Consider the following 16,933-nt stretch of genomic DNA (forward strand, 5'->3'; position numbering starts at 1 on the left):
GAGATTACACTCATCTATATACGCATCTTTTATAATGCACATCAATTTCTTTAAGAAAGAATACAATGGTGGACTTTGCAGTCAGAATATTCTGGTTTCAAATCCTTGTTCTGCCACTTACTCGCAGTAAAGGATTCATGACATACAACAAATTAGTTAACATATCTGAGATTCAGTTTTCTAATCTGCAAAATGGGAATCATTACAAGTTCATTATAAGGTTTAAACTAGACTGTGTGTGTTCACATTGTTCTTTTCTCTCCCTTTCTGTATACCCGAGGTGCTAGAGAAATGTCTTTTTAAAGACTAGACACAAAATATAAGGTAGTAAAATTGGAGTTATAAGCAATCTCATTGAGGATTTCCTCAATTCTCTCCAGTTTAAGTTACAAGTATATACCCATACCATTATTATACTGAAGCTGTTACTGCATTATACTGAGGACACATTAACACATGTCCTAAGTATCCTACCTACTCTACAGACTTTAAGAATATTGATCTGATCTTATTTAAGCATTATTATTTTACACTCATAGTATTCCAGATGTTGTAGTGGATAAACCTAAGTCTATTAAAGAGGTTAAAAACATAACAAGTTGAAACTTATGAACTGGTTTACATAGAGCACATATAAAGTCTATTATAAAACTAGCATCTGTACTATTGGATGCAAAGCCTTTTCTCAATATATGTCATGAGTTGTTTGTAGTACTTTATTCATTTTTTCATAAAAGGTGCTCTAAAAATTATAATGGATACCCTTTCTAAGTAACTTTTGTCAATTCAATTCTGACTTCTATATAATAAGAATCATCTTGGAATAAATGAGACCAAATATGCCTGCTCTGAGGCCTGCTCTTACTCCACAAGTCACATGCACACACAAACACCCCCACCCCATGACCTGCCTCAGCCTCCTGGTCTGTTTACTACCATGCCTTTCTCAGCCCCAGCCACACTACTTAGGCCAGTATTGGTACACCTCAAGCTAGCCACATCATATTCTCTTTCTCCTAAAGTATGTACAAATAGTGTCCAGAAATTTTAGTTAGTAAGATACCTACAAACAAACTTGGCGATCCCTATTGTTCTTATCTTATGCCTTATATTTAAAGAAATATAAATGATCTGTTTAAAAGAGAGAGAGAGAGAAGTGAAATGGACATAAAGTGGGAAAAATATTTAATAGCTTGGCTGATCCCTGAGACCAAGAGGAAGTAAAACCACCCTGGTTGTTGTGACATTCTAACTCACCTTACATTCCCTTGATGCCCAGCAAAAATAATAAAGCAGCAAAAATACATTTGTCCAAACCCTCCTCCCCAAAACTAGCATTTGTACCCTTTCATGCAAGCCCTTTTCTGGGTATTTGTTAAACATCATGCCCATTAAAAAAAAATGTACAACAGTTATTAAGAGATTAAAACAGATACAAGAAATATTCAAATTAAAATAGCATAAAACAGTACCTCAAGCTCAATGAGCATTCATGTATTCTAGCCTTAATTTTTCTAGCTGATTGTGTAAGAAGTAATCTATCATGTATGCATTAGCTCAGTCATTGTGAAGATCAAAAGGTAAAACCATCCTAAACAGGAAACCAATATTCTTCCTGTTTAATCAACAAATCTAAAAATTTATTCTTTTCAACTATTTACTCTTGTCCACCATACCATAGCGCTCCACGTGTTCACCATAGTTTTATGACAAAGAGAAAATTTTCATGAGCCACTTTTGTATCCCCACCCCCTTAAAGAAAGAGGGAGGAAAAATTGTTTCATACAGAAGGCGTTAGTTGTATGAATTACAACAGCCACCTAAGTGTGGGCTCATGTAACCAACAGGGATTTTACCTACATCCATTCAGTCAGTTTATGGGGGTTTAAAGAAATTCCAAAGAGTCATCAGAAGAGGAAAAATAAAGGTAATGCTTTTTGCCACACAGGTAGAATCTTTGAAAATATGTGTAATATGTAAAACATTTTGACACCCCCATAAATATTTTTCCAGAATTAAGAGTATAAATTGCTTCTCTTGTTCAAGTGCTTCCTATCAGCCTCTGTAATCACTACTCACAGTAACCTCAACTCCTGCCACAATGTACAAAATGCAACTCTTGTCTTGCATCGTACTGACTCTCGCACTCGTCGCAAACAGTGCACCTACTACTTCAAGCTCTACGAAGGAAGCACAGCAACAGCTGGAGCAATTGCTGCTGGACTTACAGTTGCTCTTGAATGGTGTTAATGTGAGTATATTCCCTTTCCTACCAAAATTATTATATACAATTTTTTGAACTGGAGTTCATTTTTTAATGAAAATATATTATGCTTTCTCAGAATTATGAGAGCCTCAAACTCCCCAGGATGCTCACATTTAAATTCTACATGCCCAAGAAGGTAAGTACAACTTTCTACATTCAATTTATGTCTTTTTTTTAAATAGATTTTATTTATTTATTTGTCACAGAGAGAGAGAGAGAGAGAGAGCGTGAGCACAGGCAGACAGAGTGGCAGGCAGAGACAGAAGAGAAGCAGGCTCCCCGCTGAGCAAGGAGCCCGATGTGGGACTCGATCCCAGGATGCTGGGATCACGACCTGAACCGAAGGCAGCTGTTTAACCAACTGAGCCACTCAGGCATCCCCATTCAATTTATGTCTTAATAAAATTCAAAGCTGTATGAAAACTTGTTAACTGATTAGATTAATAGCACTTCATCTGAAAAGCATCAGTAACTTCAATATTTAAAAAAACAATTTGGTAAGGAAGCTTCTGTAAAATAGCTTTTCATATATATTTTTCTGCATGTATTTGTGTGTGTTTTGGGAAGAGACAAGAATAATATTCCCAGTTTATTGATGGGACAATTTTAAAAGATTATATTGACTTATTTTTATTTAAAAATTTAAAACTTGAGAGATATTTGATTATATCATTTTACCATGCAAATTATCAAGTTGATTTCCTATTTTTAAAAATCCTTCATCGTTTTAGGAAAAATTCCTAAGGTCCTACACCTTTGAGAGGCAGCACAGTAATGACCAATAATATGGTCCCTAGGACCAGATTATCTGAACTGGAATCCCAGCTATGTCTTAGCTTTTGTGACCTTGAGCAAGTTGCCTACTCTGACTCAGTTTCTTATCTACTTATGTGAATGATAGTTATAGTTCATATAGTTTTGTGAGGATTAACAGGTAAATGCAAAGTACTCAAAATCGTGTCTGATATAGGATAAATACCACATAAACATTAGCTATTAGTAAAAACAAAATTCTCCCTCAGAATATAAAGTAAAATTTTGGACTTACACATCTTTTATGCCAATAGACCTAGAGACTTATGGATGCTATATGACTTGTTTTCCAAGATTTGGTCATTTGGGTATTCAGATAAACATAGATCATCTAAGCTCCTATGGCTATACTAGAAGTATAAAGTTTCTTAGTAGTTGTGCCAGTCAACAGAGAATGTGCATAACTTTGTGCTGGAAAGAGTTTGTCCGAGGGTGAATCCAAGCCCAGAAAAAAAAAAAAAATGGGATTTAAAGGTCATGGATGTAATCTCATTGACCTCTTATTAACTGAAAAAAAATTATTCTTCAAACTACTCTTTTAAAAGATGAAAATAACTTGAGATGCTTCTTCAACTTAAGAGCCACATAACTCTTAACTCTAGCTTCATAAAGACACTAGACTGTTTTCTGAGGAAAACAGCTTCAAATAGTTAAGCCCTGAATTTGTAGTAACAAGTTAAAAGGCCAGTGGATAGAAATGTCGTCAAATGTGTGTGGTGTAGTCCTAAGTCACGCTTTAAAGATTTCTAGAAAGATAACATGAGATTATGTGCATAATTTAGAGGGTGGTGAAATTCTTTGAAATCTAACAGTTTCTAAACCACATCTCAAAATCTATTTGAAACCCAAAGTAATGTGATAAGCTCCACTCATTTGCTCATTTTACCACCATTTTATTTTGCAAAAAAATTTCAGGAAGTTATAAAAACACTTAATTCAAAGGATGCCATGTTAGAGCTATAAAGAAAAAGAACTAAAATTTAATCTTGGCTCCACCTAATCATGTGACTTTGGGAAAACACTTAAATTCTGAGATTTATTTTCCTTCTTGGTAAAATGGAGATAACACTGCATTGCTATCTCAAGAGGTGGCTGTGAGACTTAAATGGGCTTGTTTGGGAGTAGACACTTTAAAATTATAATGTGCTATGATGAGAGCTGTAAACTGCATAAAACTGATAAATCACAGACCGGTACCCCTGAAACAAATAATATATTATATATTTATAATAAATAAAATTATAATATACCAGAAAAATACAAAATACTATCATTATAACAGATCACATGGGTGAGGAAGTATATAGGTTTAAGTCAGGAGGGCCACCCAAAATTCCTTCAAATATTCTACTCTTTAATTTGGTTGGGACACATAATTTTTTAATGCATCTTAATATACTTATAGAAAAGTAAAAAATTAGGACATTTATATGACTTGCTATATTGAGAGTCATTACTATATGATTAAAATTCCCTAATCTATAAAGTGCTGGGATTGTGACAGTATCTAAGAGCTCCTCTGTTCTTAACATTCTATAATTCTCAACTCTTAGATTAAATGTTAGAATTATAAAAAGTGATCCTATACTTCTATGCTGTGACTGCTCTGATTCTAATAATTTCTACACAGAGGGGAAAAGAATTCTGCCTATATCTGTGATTTGCATTTGGGTACAGAAATGTTGACTTTGGGCAAAGCCAAATTAAGTTGAAATTATTGACTTATCATTTAACATTCATTCATTCACTCATTTTAGAGAGAAGAAGCAAGCATGAGCAGGGGGAAGGGCAGAGGGAGAGGCAGGCTCCTTAGTAAGCAAGGAGCCCAACATGGGATTCCATCCCAGGCCCCTGGGATCATGACCTGAGCTGAAGGCAGCCACTTAACTAAGCCACCCAGGCCCCTCTCATTATGTAACATTTAATGCTAAACATGGGTAGATGAATTCCAGTTTTTCCAGTCTTATGAGCTACACTGGTACATATTTAAAGTAATGCTGACAATAGGAAGAATAATAAAAAACTATTCTCACTAGAGACTAATTTCTGGTTCTGACCTTTAGGGCAAACTGACCTGACAACTATTTTTATTATTATTCAAGGCCACAGAATTGACTCATCTTCAATGTCTAGCAGAAGAACTCAAACTTTTGGAGGAAGTGCTATATTTAGCTCAAAGCAAAAACTTTCACTTGACAGACATCAAGGAACTAATGAGCAATATCAATGTAACACTTCTGAAACTAAAGGTAAGGCATTACTTTATTTGCTCTCCTGAAAACAAAATAAATGGAAGATTATTTTAAAGTAGTATAACATTTTTATAATTTGTGAAGTTCTCATGCATTTTAAGACCAATGTGAACATGTATCATTTTTATGTTAGATGATACACTATGGAACAGGGGAGAATAATTTAGAGGGTTTCTGCCTACCATTCACCTAGAGATAAGCCCATAAGCCAGCACTCTGTCACCTCTTTGTCACATTAATACAAAACTGGGAATGGGAAAAGACAACTGAATTTTGCAGAAAGCGGACAGGTTTCTAATTCTTTCAGATCATTTTCCAGAATAGCCAATCTAATTACCTAAAGGCTTTTAAAATGCAGTTTCCCTATTATTTGGTGGAAGGTTTGAGAGATTTACCTAAAAAAAAAAAAAAAATTAAAACTAAAATCGCCAGTGGGCTAGACAATTAACTCCTTATTTAGAGATAATACATTTAAGAATTTAAGTATTTTTAAATGCATAGGAAATACTAAATATACAAGAGACTCAGGTGATGTGAAGAGATTCATGGCTCTCTTTTCTCATCCCATCTGACAAAGTACAAATTTCATGAGTTAATAGGCCTCCAAAATAGCATAATTTTAATTATAGTAGAGCCAAGTTTCTAAAATTATAGTAATTCCAGTTGTTTCCAAATAAGTCATTGTATTAGTAGACTGTTTCTTTTCATCTACTTAAAAAATACATTGAAATCAATGTCATCTAAACATTGATAGATAATAACAATGGCAAAAGGTTTGTTACAAAATTTTTGACCATCAGAAAACTCATTAATTCTTGATGTAAAATTAAGATAAAATTATGTGCAAGTCAGAAAATGTCAGCTATTTTAAAATTTTTAATTTAAAATTAAATTTAAAAGTTAAAATTTAAAAAAATTTTAAAGCTAATTTAAAAAATTTAAACCTTCCCAAGAGGTTGTAATATTCAAATAATTATATGTAAGAGGGTATATAATACTGCAACAGTTTATTTAAAAGAAATACTTATCTTACTAGGTTTATATTTCCATGGTAGGAATTACCTCAGTTTGAAAAATTGCTTTTATCTTGTTATATTTCAAAATATTTGTCAGCTAGAGGCAGAGTTGAAATAGCTCCTACCAGCAGAGGACGTTATTTTCTAAAAAAGTCAGTCCACAGAACATAATTTCTAATGTTTAGACTTTTAAAATTTGGGAAGCTTACCTGCATTAATACTAAGGTGGAGTGGGAATGGGTATGAGTATTTATGAAAATGTTCTTCACATAAATATTTTCCAAACAAAAGCTTATCCTAACTTACTCTGGGCTGGTTCTATTTTGCTTTGGGGAACTATGAGGAGATTCACTAAAGTTAACAGGAGGTTTAAGGTCTGAAAAAGAAGTATAATATGTAAATGACTGTATACATGTAACCTATAAATAGATATATGCCCAGAGGAAGAGAGGTTTAACAATTTTATTTTGCATGCAACATTTAATGAAACATTTGTCTAGAACTGTTTTTACTTAAAAATGTTTACCTTTATACAATCCAGGAAAAAGAATTCTTGTATTCACTGAGATGGGCAGAATTGAAAAATGAGGAAAATCTTAGTGTACATGTTACTATCACTTGTTATCAACATAGAACTTTTTGCCATACCATTTCAATCATTTCAAGAAAATGTGATTGATTAATATATTAAACATACTTGAAAATAAAGGGCATCAGTCATAAATTATTCAACTGGGAATAAGTATATATGGGAAACTACTTTGAACTAAAAAAATTAAAAATTTTTCTTTTATAGGGATCTGAAACAAGTTTCAAATGTGAATATGATGACGAGACAGTAACCATTACAGAATTTCTGAACAAATGGATTACTTTTTGTCAAAGCATCTTCTCAACACTGACTTGATAATTAAGCACCTCCTATTTAAATGTACCAGGCTTTCTATTTATTTAAATATTTAAAATTTATATTTATTTTTTGATGTATGGTTTGCTATCTTTTGTAATTATTATTCTTATACTTCATATGGTAAATATGGATCTTTTAAGATTCTTTTTGTAAGCCCTAGGGGCTCTAAAAACTGACTTATTTAACCCCAAATATTTATTTTTTATATGGAATTGTTAAATATGTCTATGTAGATCAGTTAATAAAATTATTTAATAAAGTTGATGAATAAAAATCAGCCCAGCCATTTATTGTTCTAGGAATAGCACAAAGTAAAACATTTCTGAACTCATGTGAACTCATAAGATAGTTAAGATGCTTCCAAAACCCACTCTTCCCCTGAAGAGGTATGTGGAATAGGGAAATGGGCTTCTCAAAGTTCTTGCTTTCTCCTTTCATAAGCAGATTGGATCCTTAATTCTAGTTTGAGCAAATCTCATCAAATCACACTACTTTCCTTCTTCAGGTTATGTCTTAAAAAAGATGCCAAACTTGAAACTCTTCATATAATTGTTGTGCCTCTCTATCCATTCTCCAGCATCTTACAATTTGCTGTCAGGAGGCTTACTTGTATAACATATACCAAAGTTCTCCCCTGCCCTCTGGCTTTCCAATGGCTCCCACTACTGGGGAGCTCTGGTAGGATGTCTGGGGGACAGAAAAGATCACCTGACTCTCCATGTGAAGTAGTCTCTGGATGGCTTTACCTCCCAACCAAAAAACCCAGTTTCTCTCAAGACTTTTTCCTTCTAGGTTCTGCTAACTTTTCCTTCCACTCCTCCCTTCAGCCCTAGGGATAGTAACACTTCAACCATTACTAGCTCCAGGGAACTGCATTATCCCTTGCAGCTTCCCTGTACCATGATCATAGTTTGGTAAATTGTCTCTTTATTAGATCCTCCTTGATGTATTCTGAGTATGCCATCTCTTTTCTGGCTCAAACATATTAATCATGCCAGAAACAGCCACAAGAAATAGATCACCAAAATCAGATCTGGGTCTGGCTTCATTAGGAATATAGGAGTGAGATCGTGAGAGTTCATGAGATATGAGATGTAGATATTTTGCCAGATATAGAGGCTGAGAATTTTAAACATCTATTGACAGAGCCAAACTCATTTTCTTTAATAGCATCCTTTTTGAGGAAAAATCACTCTTCTGCTTAAAAACCTTCCAGTGACTTACAAATTAAGGGAAATTTTCCTCAGAACTCACCTCTACCACCTGTCATTACCTCTAGGCCTAAAATGAAAGTTAAGATCTCAACATCACTGAGGTTGTGAGAATAAAATGTGTTTAGACCAACAAGGGTGAAAACTAAGTCAGGTGGAGGCTGATTTAATTTAGGGCAGTGAAACTCCCTGGGATTCAGAATTTAAAGAGAACTTGCAAATGGCATTAATAGTTAGTTGAATAAATTCTTGCACTCCACAGTGGCCTTTTAAATATTTAAATACCAGAGTTTCCCTGTAGAATAAAAAGTCCAAAGGACCAGGGAAATAGAAATACTGGAATGGATCTATTATGTGCAGTCTTCTCATCCTGCCTAAGAAGTTATGAAGAAATGGTAAGGGGGACACTAGCTAGCATCAACCAAAGTTGTATCGTGTTTTTGTGTTTTTTTTTTTTTTTTCATTAAACCAGAAATAACAGATGGTGATGCAATGGAATTGGTTTCCCTGAGACTAGTGGAGGCCTAGAGTAACAAAGTTCAGGTGAGAGGTTCAGGTGAGAGCATTTAGCCCTCAGAAACAAGGTGGAAGCAATCACTAACTACAATAAACCAAAGGACAAAGTGCTAATCAAAGTGTTGATCCAAAAGGATCTGCAATGGTGAGTGAACACAAGATCCCTAAAAATTCAAAGATCCTAACTCTGCTGGGCAGAAATAATTGAAAAATCACCATAATTGGGAATCATGGACTGTTTCCATGGGGGGAAAAAACAAACAAACCATGCCTTGTTCAGGTTTAACTTAAAACATAGTTAAAGTTATACATAAAGTTAAAACATAACTTGGCTTGTGACAAAACCCTGGCAGAGAAAAATGATGTCTGACCACAGAACACCAAATGATTATGCCACCTGAACTTCCCATCATGGGCTAGTTATTAACTGATGTACTGAAACAATATTGGGTGAACAGAGCAGCACTTCATCAAAAGACGAAAGTGAGTAGGTTTGAATGGGTCTAGGGGGAAGAATTAAACTGCATAAGGAGGTAGCTTAGAATCTTGTGGTACTTGATTAACCATTCTTTCTCAGTCCATCCTTTTGGATTCTTGGGGAGCTTCCTATTACAAATTTGAGAGGGAGGAATAAGAACCTAGTTTAAAAATTGATTTGCTTCAGATGCTATTATCAGCCAGAAAATGGATGATCTCAGAACTATAACCCTATTCAAAATTGTGAATTTGTCTATTTCATGCAGAAGGAACAATGAACATAGGTATGGATCTAGAATAGACTGACTTATGGGAAGTGACAAAAGACTTCACTAGATGATCATACATTGAAAAAGAAAATGGAAAATAATGACAAAGAGGTCTGGGGAAGGGTTATGTGAATGGACCTCTTGAGAAAGTAGAGAATGTAAAAATACTAATGTTCCTCTATAAAGACTCTCATTATACAAGTAGACAAGATGACCCTTCCTGTGAATGCCAACCAGCTTCTTTCCCTGGTTAATCTAGTACTTACTCAATAGATCTATGTAAAAAGTGGCTATGGCAACAAAGATGGAGGCTATATATGAGCCCAACAACATAGCCTTTCACTCACAGTGACACTCACAAACTGTCACTGCCATCTGCCACTGCCACTGAGTACCCAGCTTCCCAAAAGCAGAAGACAATGCTGAGCATTCAATATGGCACCATTCCCTAGAGAAACCAGCTGGCTATCAGATGGCAGACTGATTAAATTGATCCCTATCACTATGGAGTAAATATGGAGTAAACACTGTTTTGTCCTCAAGAGGATAGATCTATGTTCTAATTCAGATTTTCTTTCTTTTCCTCATGTTCTGCAGCACCACCATTAGATTTATGGAATGCCTTCTCCATCACAACAATGCCTCCAAACAGTTTATGACAAGAGAAGTGTGGCAATGGCATCATGCTCATGGATTTCACTGATCTATGTATTCCATCATTCAGAAGCAGTTGGCTTGATGAGTGTGAAATAACCTGCTAAAGTTTCAGTTATGGCACCTGTTTGAAAATATTATGAAGATCAGGTATGGTCCTACAAGATGCACTATTTATGTTAAACCAGCAGCCAATATATGATACAGTCTCCCCTGACAGATTGCTAAGTCTGGCAATCAAAAGTATACTTACTACTCACTTACTAACTCACTTGAAATATCTTTACCTCCAATCAGTAAAACCTTAACTTTGTCATTTTTAAGGTCCTAGTGTTCAAGAAGGCATGTTTCTACCAGCAATCTTGACTTTGGTAACTGATGACATGGAAGCTAAGACTATGTTTTGGCCATATAGGGACTTTTCATGCAGCTGAATGAACAGGTACATAAAGGACAACTGTACTGGCCAGACTGATTGGTTCTGATGATAAGGGGAAATGGAGGTTCCTGCTACAGAACAGAGGCAATACTACACAAAGGGTAGCACTATATTTAGAAACCAGGAATTCCAGTGGGGCATTTTTAAGCACTCTATTTCCAATAGTACTAGTCAATGGAAAACTATACCAATCCCCAAAATGCAAGAACATCAAAGACTCAGATTCCCCAGAATTGAAATTTGAAGTCCACTAACCAGGTAAAGAATTCCATCCAGCCAAAGTAATGGCAGAAGGTAAAGGAGAATATGCAAAGAATACTGGAAGAAGGAAGCTATGATTACCAACTCTCATGACTAGCTATTGAGCAGGGACTAGTGTATTTATTTTACCTGTATTTCTTTCTTCTTGTCCCATACTATGTGAAATGGGACTTCACATAATCTCACTTTCTTTATGTGAAAAATACTGGTGGTGCTTAACATTTTAAGTTTCAGGAAAAGTATTTCTGAATTGATATAACTTCACAATGATGCCAAACTTGGAGAACTTCATTTGTCTCCTCTGCTAGGGCCACTTTTCTCCCAAATGAAGGAAGAGTGTACATGTTGAAGAATAAAGGGACAAAGTGTGCCAGATATCTTCTATTTTCTCCTTGATGACTCTACACCTTTCCCCATCCTGCTAAGCAGACTTGTGAGGATTATCTTAATGTGTTTTCCTTGCTTTCTGGTTTCTGGTTGAGTTTGGCCAAAGAGGATCCATGGTAAGAGTTGGATGAAAGATCACCTCAGGATGGCTGCATCACTTGATGAAAGGTATATTCCTCTCAAAGTTCTCCTTTTTTCATGACCCTGTCCTTAAGTTTCCAATAATCTACTCACTCCTCCTCCCTTCAGGCCTAAGCCTGGCAGAAGTCTCCCTATATGAGGACAGAAACCAATGTAGGCAGGTCTTGCATGTTATATTCCTCAAGAGAAAGAATGTGTACAAGGGACATCCTGGATTTTCTCTGAGGGTATGTTCCAAGTTATGGCACAGAGAAATGGAACCCAAGTGGTAGTCCCACAAGGAAATCGAAGTAGGAGTTCAGAGTTTCAAAACATATGGTATTTGAGAAGCAAAACAAAGGGAACTGTGGAGGAGGAGCCCATACATCCACATACAAATTTTCTTCCATGGCTGATCCATCAGCGGCCCATGAACCTCTCAACCACACACACACACACACACACACACACACACACGGCAGAAAACAGTAACTAGGAAGCAAATGAGCTATGTAGAGAGCTGTGTGGTGCTGAGGAGACACAGGATGGAGTTTAAGTTCTGCCATGGGTAAGGTCTAGTAAACATGTCAAGATTTCAGATGAGAAAAAGAAGGGCTAAGATTCTAGGTAAACAAACCTTGAAATAAGGGCATTTGTGAAATTTAACAGCTCTAACAAAGCCTAAAACCACACCTCAAAAGGATTCTACTAGCCTCCTGAAGAAAATTTAACTTAAAGATACTATCATCCAGAGCCTCTGTAATATTTCATCCACATATGGCATTAGTTAAAAAATTATGAGGTATGCTAACACATGCAAACACACCCAAAATTAAGAGGCAAACCAGTAAAAAAAGAAAATCTCCAACACAAAATTCAGATATATAGTTATAACACAAAGACTTTAAAATAACTGATTAATATATTCAAGGAAACAGCATGACACCTAAAATATACATGGAAATATAGATTTCTGCAGAAAATTGAAATCTATTTGAAAAAAATCAAGTGTAACATTCTAGAACTGAGAAATACAGTATCTAAAATTAAGAAATCACTAGATGTATTCATCAGTATAATGGAAATAATCAGAAGACTGGATTAGTGATCTAAAGACAGGCCAATAAAAGAATATCCAGAGTGAATACCAAAGGGAAAAAGAAGGTATTAACAAGAAAAACACAAGAAACAAGTAAGAAAAAGCAAGCAGGATAAATATAAAACAACAAAATCCCCACAAAAAAATCCTTAAATCCACATCTAGGGAAATCACAGAACTGTTGAGAAGCAAAGACAAAAAGCATCCAGTGGGAATAAAGGCATTGCCTTAATAGAACAATACTAAAATTGCTGGCTAATATTTCAACAACCCCTATGGAAGTCGGAAAAACAAAGGAATGACATATAGGTGATAAGATAAAACACATGATAATCTAGAATTCTGTACCCAAAATTCCTTAGAAATTTAGGTGAAACAGATATTACAGACAAAATTCTGAGAAAACTAGTCAAAAGCAGACCTGAACTATAAGAAATACTAAAGGAAAAATTTTCTTCTGAAGGGAAAGTTCCCACATGTAAGCACAGACCTGGAAAAAAAAAATTAAGAAGGCAATATATCTTGTGCATTTTAACATACACCTAAGTAACATATCTGACAACAAAAAAAGAGCAAAAGATGATAAATAAAAATTTATGTAAAAATTAAAATATTGCAGAATCCTTGCATTGTTTGGGAAGTGCTAAAGGAACGTATTTTAGGTAGACTGCAGTTAAGTGTTAAAATAAAACAAATGGAGACCTATGTTGGAAACTTCCTGAGCAGACACCACCAGTTTAGTTATACAAACCAAAGCTTAATTTAGATTATTTTTTGCAAGACTAACTTGACCTGGGTCATTCCTGCCTTCACCTCTGGAAATAATAAGTAAAACTTGAACTGTTTCCCAGGTTGATATGAGATAACCACTGAATAATTCCCTACAATTTAAGAATACTCTAACACAACCTAGTCACCACTCTCCCACTGTATAAGCCTACTCATAACAATATACCCACACAAGCCTCATTCTATGTTTTGGTTTGAGTGCTTCCAGTTTGCTGACTGTCTTTCCAATGTGTGCAAAATGTACTTATAATTACTTTGGTGATTTACTGGTTTTATTTCTGTTATTTCTGAACTTTTGACATAAGTCAAGTTTGCATATTATAATATAGGTAACCTCTAAAAGCATAGTAGAACTAAAAAGTAATAAGGCAGGAAATAGAATATTAGAAATATCCAACCTAGAAAAAGAAAGAGATGAGGAACAAAGGGAGGCTAAAGGAAGAAAGAATAAATGAACCAGAAAAGAGCTAAAAGCTTAAAACAAGCCCATCAATCTCATTAAGTAAAAATGAATTGAAATCTCCAATAAAATATTACAGTTTTTTAAAAATATGCTTTAGATAGACAAGGAAAGGTTAAAAGAATGAAAAAGGATATAATGAAAACACTAGCCAAAACCAAAACATCCCCCAAAACAGAAATAGCTGTACTAATTTTAAAAATGGGACCTTACCACAGTTTGGCAATTGTGGCTATTGTTGCTATGAAAATTTGGGTACATATGGCCCTTCTTTTCACTTCATCTGTATCTTTGGGGTAAATACCCAGTAGTGCAATTACAGGGTTATAGGGTAGCTCTATTTTTAATTTTTTAAGGAATCTCCACACTGTTTTCTAAAGTAACTTGCATTCCCACTGACGATGTAAGAGGATTCCCCTTTCTCTACAACCTCTCCAACACTTGTTTCTTGTCCTGATAATTTTGGCCATTCTAACTGGTGTAAGGTGGTATCTCAATGAGTTTTTGATTTGAATTTGCTTGATGGCTAATGATGATGAACATTTTTTCATGTGTCTGTTAACTATTTGTGTATCTTCTTTGGAGAAGTGTCTGTTCATGTCTTCTGCCCATTTTTGATGTGATTATCTGCTTTTTGGGTGTTGAGTTTGAGGATTTCTTTCCTTCAACAGACAAACAGTTAAAGAAGATATGGCCCATATATACAATGGAATATTATGCCTCCATCAAAAAGGATGACTACCCAACTTTGTATCAACATGGATGGGACCAGAAGAGATTATGCTAAGTGAAATAAGTCAAGCAGAGAAAGTCAATTATCATATGGTTTCACTTACTTGTGGAGCATAAGAAATCACATGGAGGACATTAGGAGAAGGAAAGGAAAATTGAATTGGGGTAAATCAGATAGGGAGATGAAGCATGAGAGAGACACTATGGACTCTGAGAAAAGAACTAAGAGTTTGGAAGGGAGCAAGTGAGAGAATGCTAAGTCTGGTGGTGGGTATCAAAGAGGGCACATATTGCATGGAGAACTGGGTGTGGTGCATAAACAATGAATCTTGGAACACTAAAAAACCACACAAAATTAAGATATGAAAAAAAAGAAAGAAAAAATAAAGCTACCTTTATGTATTAAAAAATGGGATCTTGAAAAAGATATAGAGATATAAATAAATAGAGATAATATAAATAGAGATAAATTTCATAATGACAGGAATTTACTCCATAAGAAGATATAACAACCAAATTTGATCCATTTAATAATTCCACAGCTTCAAAATGTATATAACAAGACATCTGCTTTCCAGCTTTGAGTAACTGGTACCAGACTAGTCTCTTATAACCATAAAAGTTGAGCAGTGAAGAACAGGCAGTATAGAAATAAGACACTTAAGAAAATGGACAAAAATAAGGTGAGTCCTAGGGCACAGCCACCTCACTGAGCTAAAGCAAGAGAGAGTTTCAATGTTACTGAAACAAGTGAAATTTGTGGTGCAGCATTGTGGAGAAAAGAGAGTGGTATAGTAAGGAGCTACAGAAATATGTATAAAAGATTCATTTTTTTCTTTTCTATTTTTGGCTGAATACTAAGCTGTGGTTATTTAGAGGTGAGATTCCACGAGGCTAATCAAAGAACAACTAATAGGGAAGGCATGTATCCTTATAAATTGTGATCTAAACAACCACAAAAGTTTGTTTAAGATTAGAAGATGCTCCAATTCTTTTTTTTTTTTTATGTTCAGTTAGCCAACATATAGTACATCATTAATTTTTGATGTAGATGCTCAAATTCTAACAAGGCAGAGTAGAGAAACCTTACTGAACATCCTGGAAATTTGGTAGAAATCCTAAAAAGACCAGGACTTAGATTTTGGACCAATCTAGCCTTATTTTAAGGACCACTCTAGAATGCCCTAACAGAGCTGGAAAGCAAGTCTTGAAAGATTCAAGATAATCCACAAGTAAATTAATTCTACTCCAGAACAAAATTCAACATTGCCTAAAATAAGACAACAACATGGATGGAGCTAGAGTGTATTATGCTACGTGAAATAAGTCAGTCACAAAAAGACAAATACCATATGATTTTACTCATATATGGAATTTAAGAAACAAAACAGATGAACATAGGGCAGGGAAGAAAAGAAGGCAAACCATGAAACAGACTCTCAACTACAGAGACAAAAAACTGAGGGTTGCTAGAGGGAGGTGGGGGATGGGATATTAAGGAGGGCACTTGTTGTGATGAACAATGAGTGTTACATGTAAGTGATGAATTATGAAATTTTACTCCTGAAACTAATATTACACTTTATTATTTAACTAAAATTTAAATAAAAACTTGAAACAAAAATAAATAAAAATAACAAAACCCAATCCAGCATAAATAAAAAATGAATAGGCATGTGAAAAAACATGAAAATGTGACCTATGATGGGCAGAAAAAAAAAAACTCAACAGAAGCAGAAAAGCAAATGACAGAGATGATGGAATTCACTATTATAAATAAGTCCAAGATTTAAAGGACAAGCTGAACACAATGAGGAAACAGAGAATCTGAGAGAAATGAAAACTGTAAAAATGAAACAATTTAAAAAGCAAAAAAATGAACCACAATGCTAGAACAGAAATTTTACAACTGAAAAATACATGAAATGAAAAATTCTCTAGCTGGGCTTAAAAAGACACCAAAGATCAATGAACTTAAATATACTCTAAAGTAAATTCCAAAGAAACAATGACATTAAAACACAAAACAAAAAAAGTCTGAATAAAAAGTAAATGGGGGGGGGAGGTACCTAGGTGGCTCAGGCGGTTGAGTATCTGTCTGCCTTTGGCTCAGGTCATGATCCCATGGTCATTGGGATCCCTGCTCAGTGGGGAGTGGAGCCTGCCTCTCCCTCTCCTCCCTGCTCATGCTCTCTGTTGCTATCACTGCCTCTCTCTCTCAAATACATAAAATCTTAAAAAAAAAAAAAAGTAAACAGAAAC

General features: G+C 34.9%; 2 protein-coding genes across 4 annotated transcripts in view; one reads left to right on the forward strand and one right to left on the reverse strand.

Annotated features, from left to right (window-relative positions):
• ADAD1 (adenosine deaminase domain containing 1) overlaps positions 1–16,933 on the reverse strand; it is a 110,286-nt gene that overhangs the window by 21,486 nt on the left and 71,867 nt on the right. The gene's annotated exons all lie outside the window — the stretch shown is intronic.
• On the forward strand, positions 2,081–7,338 carry IL2 (interleukin 2). The gene is made up of 4 exons (XM_032858314.1): positions 2,081–2,251; positions 2,343–2,402; positions 5,182–5,328; positions 7,144–7,338. The coding sequence occupies exons 1-4, from the start codon at positions 2,102–2,104 to the stop codon at positions 7,252–7,254; spliced, it is 468 nt and encodes a 155-aa protein (XP_032714205.1). The 5' UTR covers positions 2,081–2,101; the 3' UTR covers positions 7,255–7,338.

Source organism: Lontra canadensis, unplaced genomic scaffold (genome assembly GCF_010015895.1).
Source record: "Lontra canadensis isolate GAN:19392208 unplaced genomic scaffold, GSC_riverotter_1.0 scaffold1, whole genome shotgun sequence".
Lineage (NCBI taxonomy): Eukaryota > Metazoa > Chordata > Mammalia > Carnivora > Mustelidae > Lontra > Lontra canadensis.

What these genes read in the sequence shown, in the direction of transcription:
- IL2 (XM_032858314.1), top strand. Translation starts at nt 2,102, where the DNA reads ATGTACAAAATGCAACTCTTGTCTTGCATCGTACTGACTCTCGCACTC. An exon ending in TGCTCTTGAATGGTGTTAAT is followed by an intron (nt 2,252 to 2,342) that starts GTGAGTATATTC and finishes ATGCTTTCTCAG; the next exon opens with AATTATGAGAGCCTCAAACT. An exon ending in AATTCTACATGCCCAAGAAG is followed by an intron (nt 2,403 to 5,181) that starts GTAAGTACAACT and finishes TTATTATTCAAG; the next exon opens with GCCACAGAATTGACTCATCT.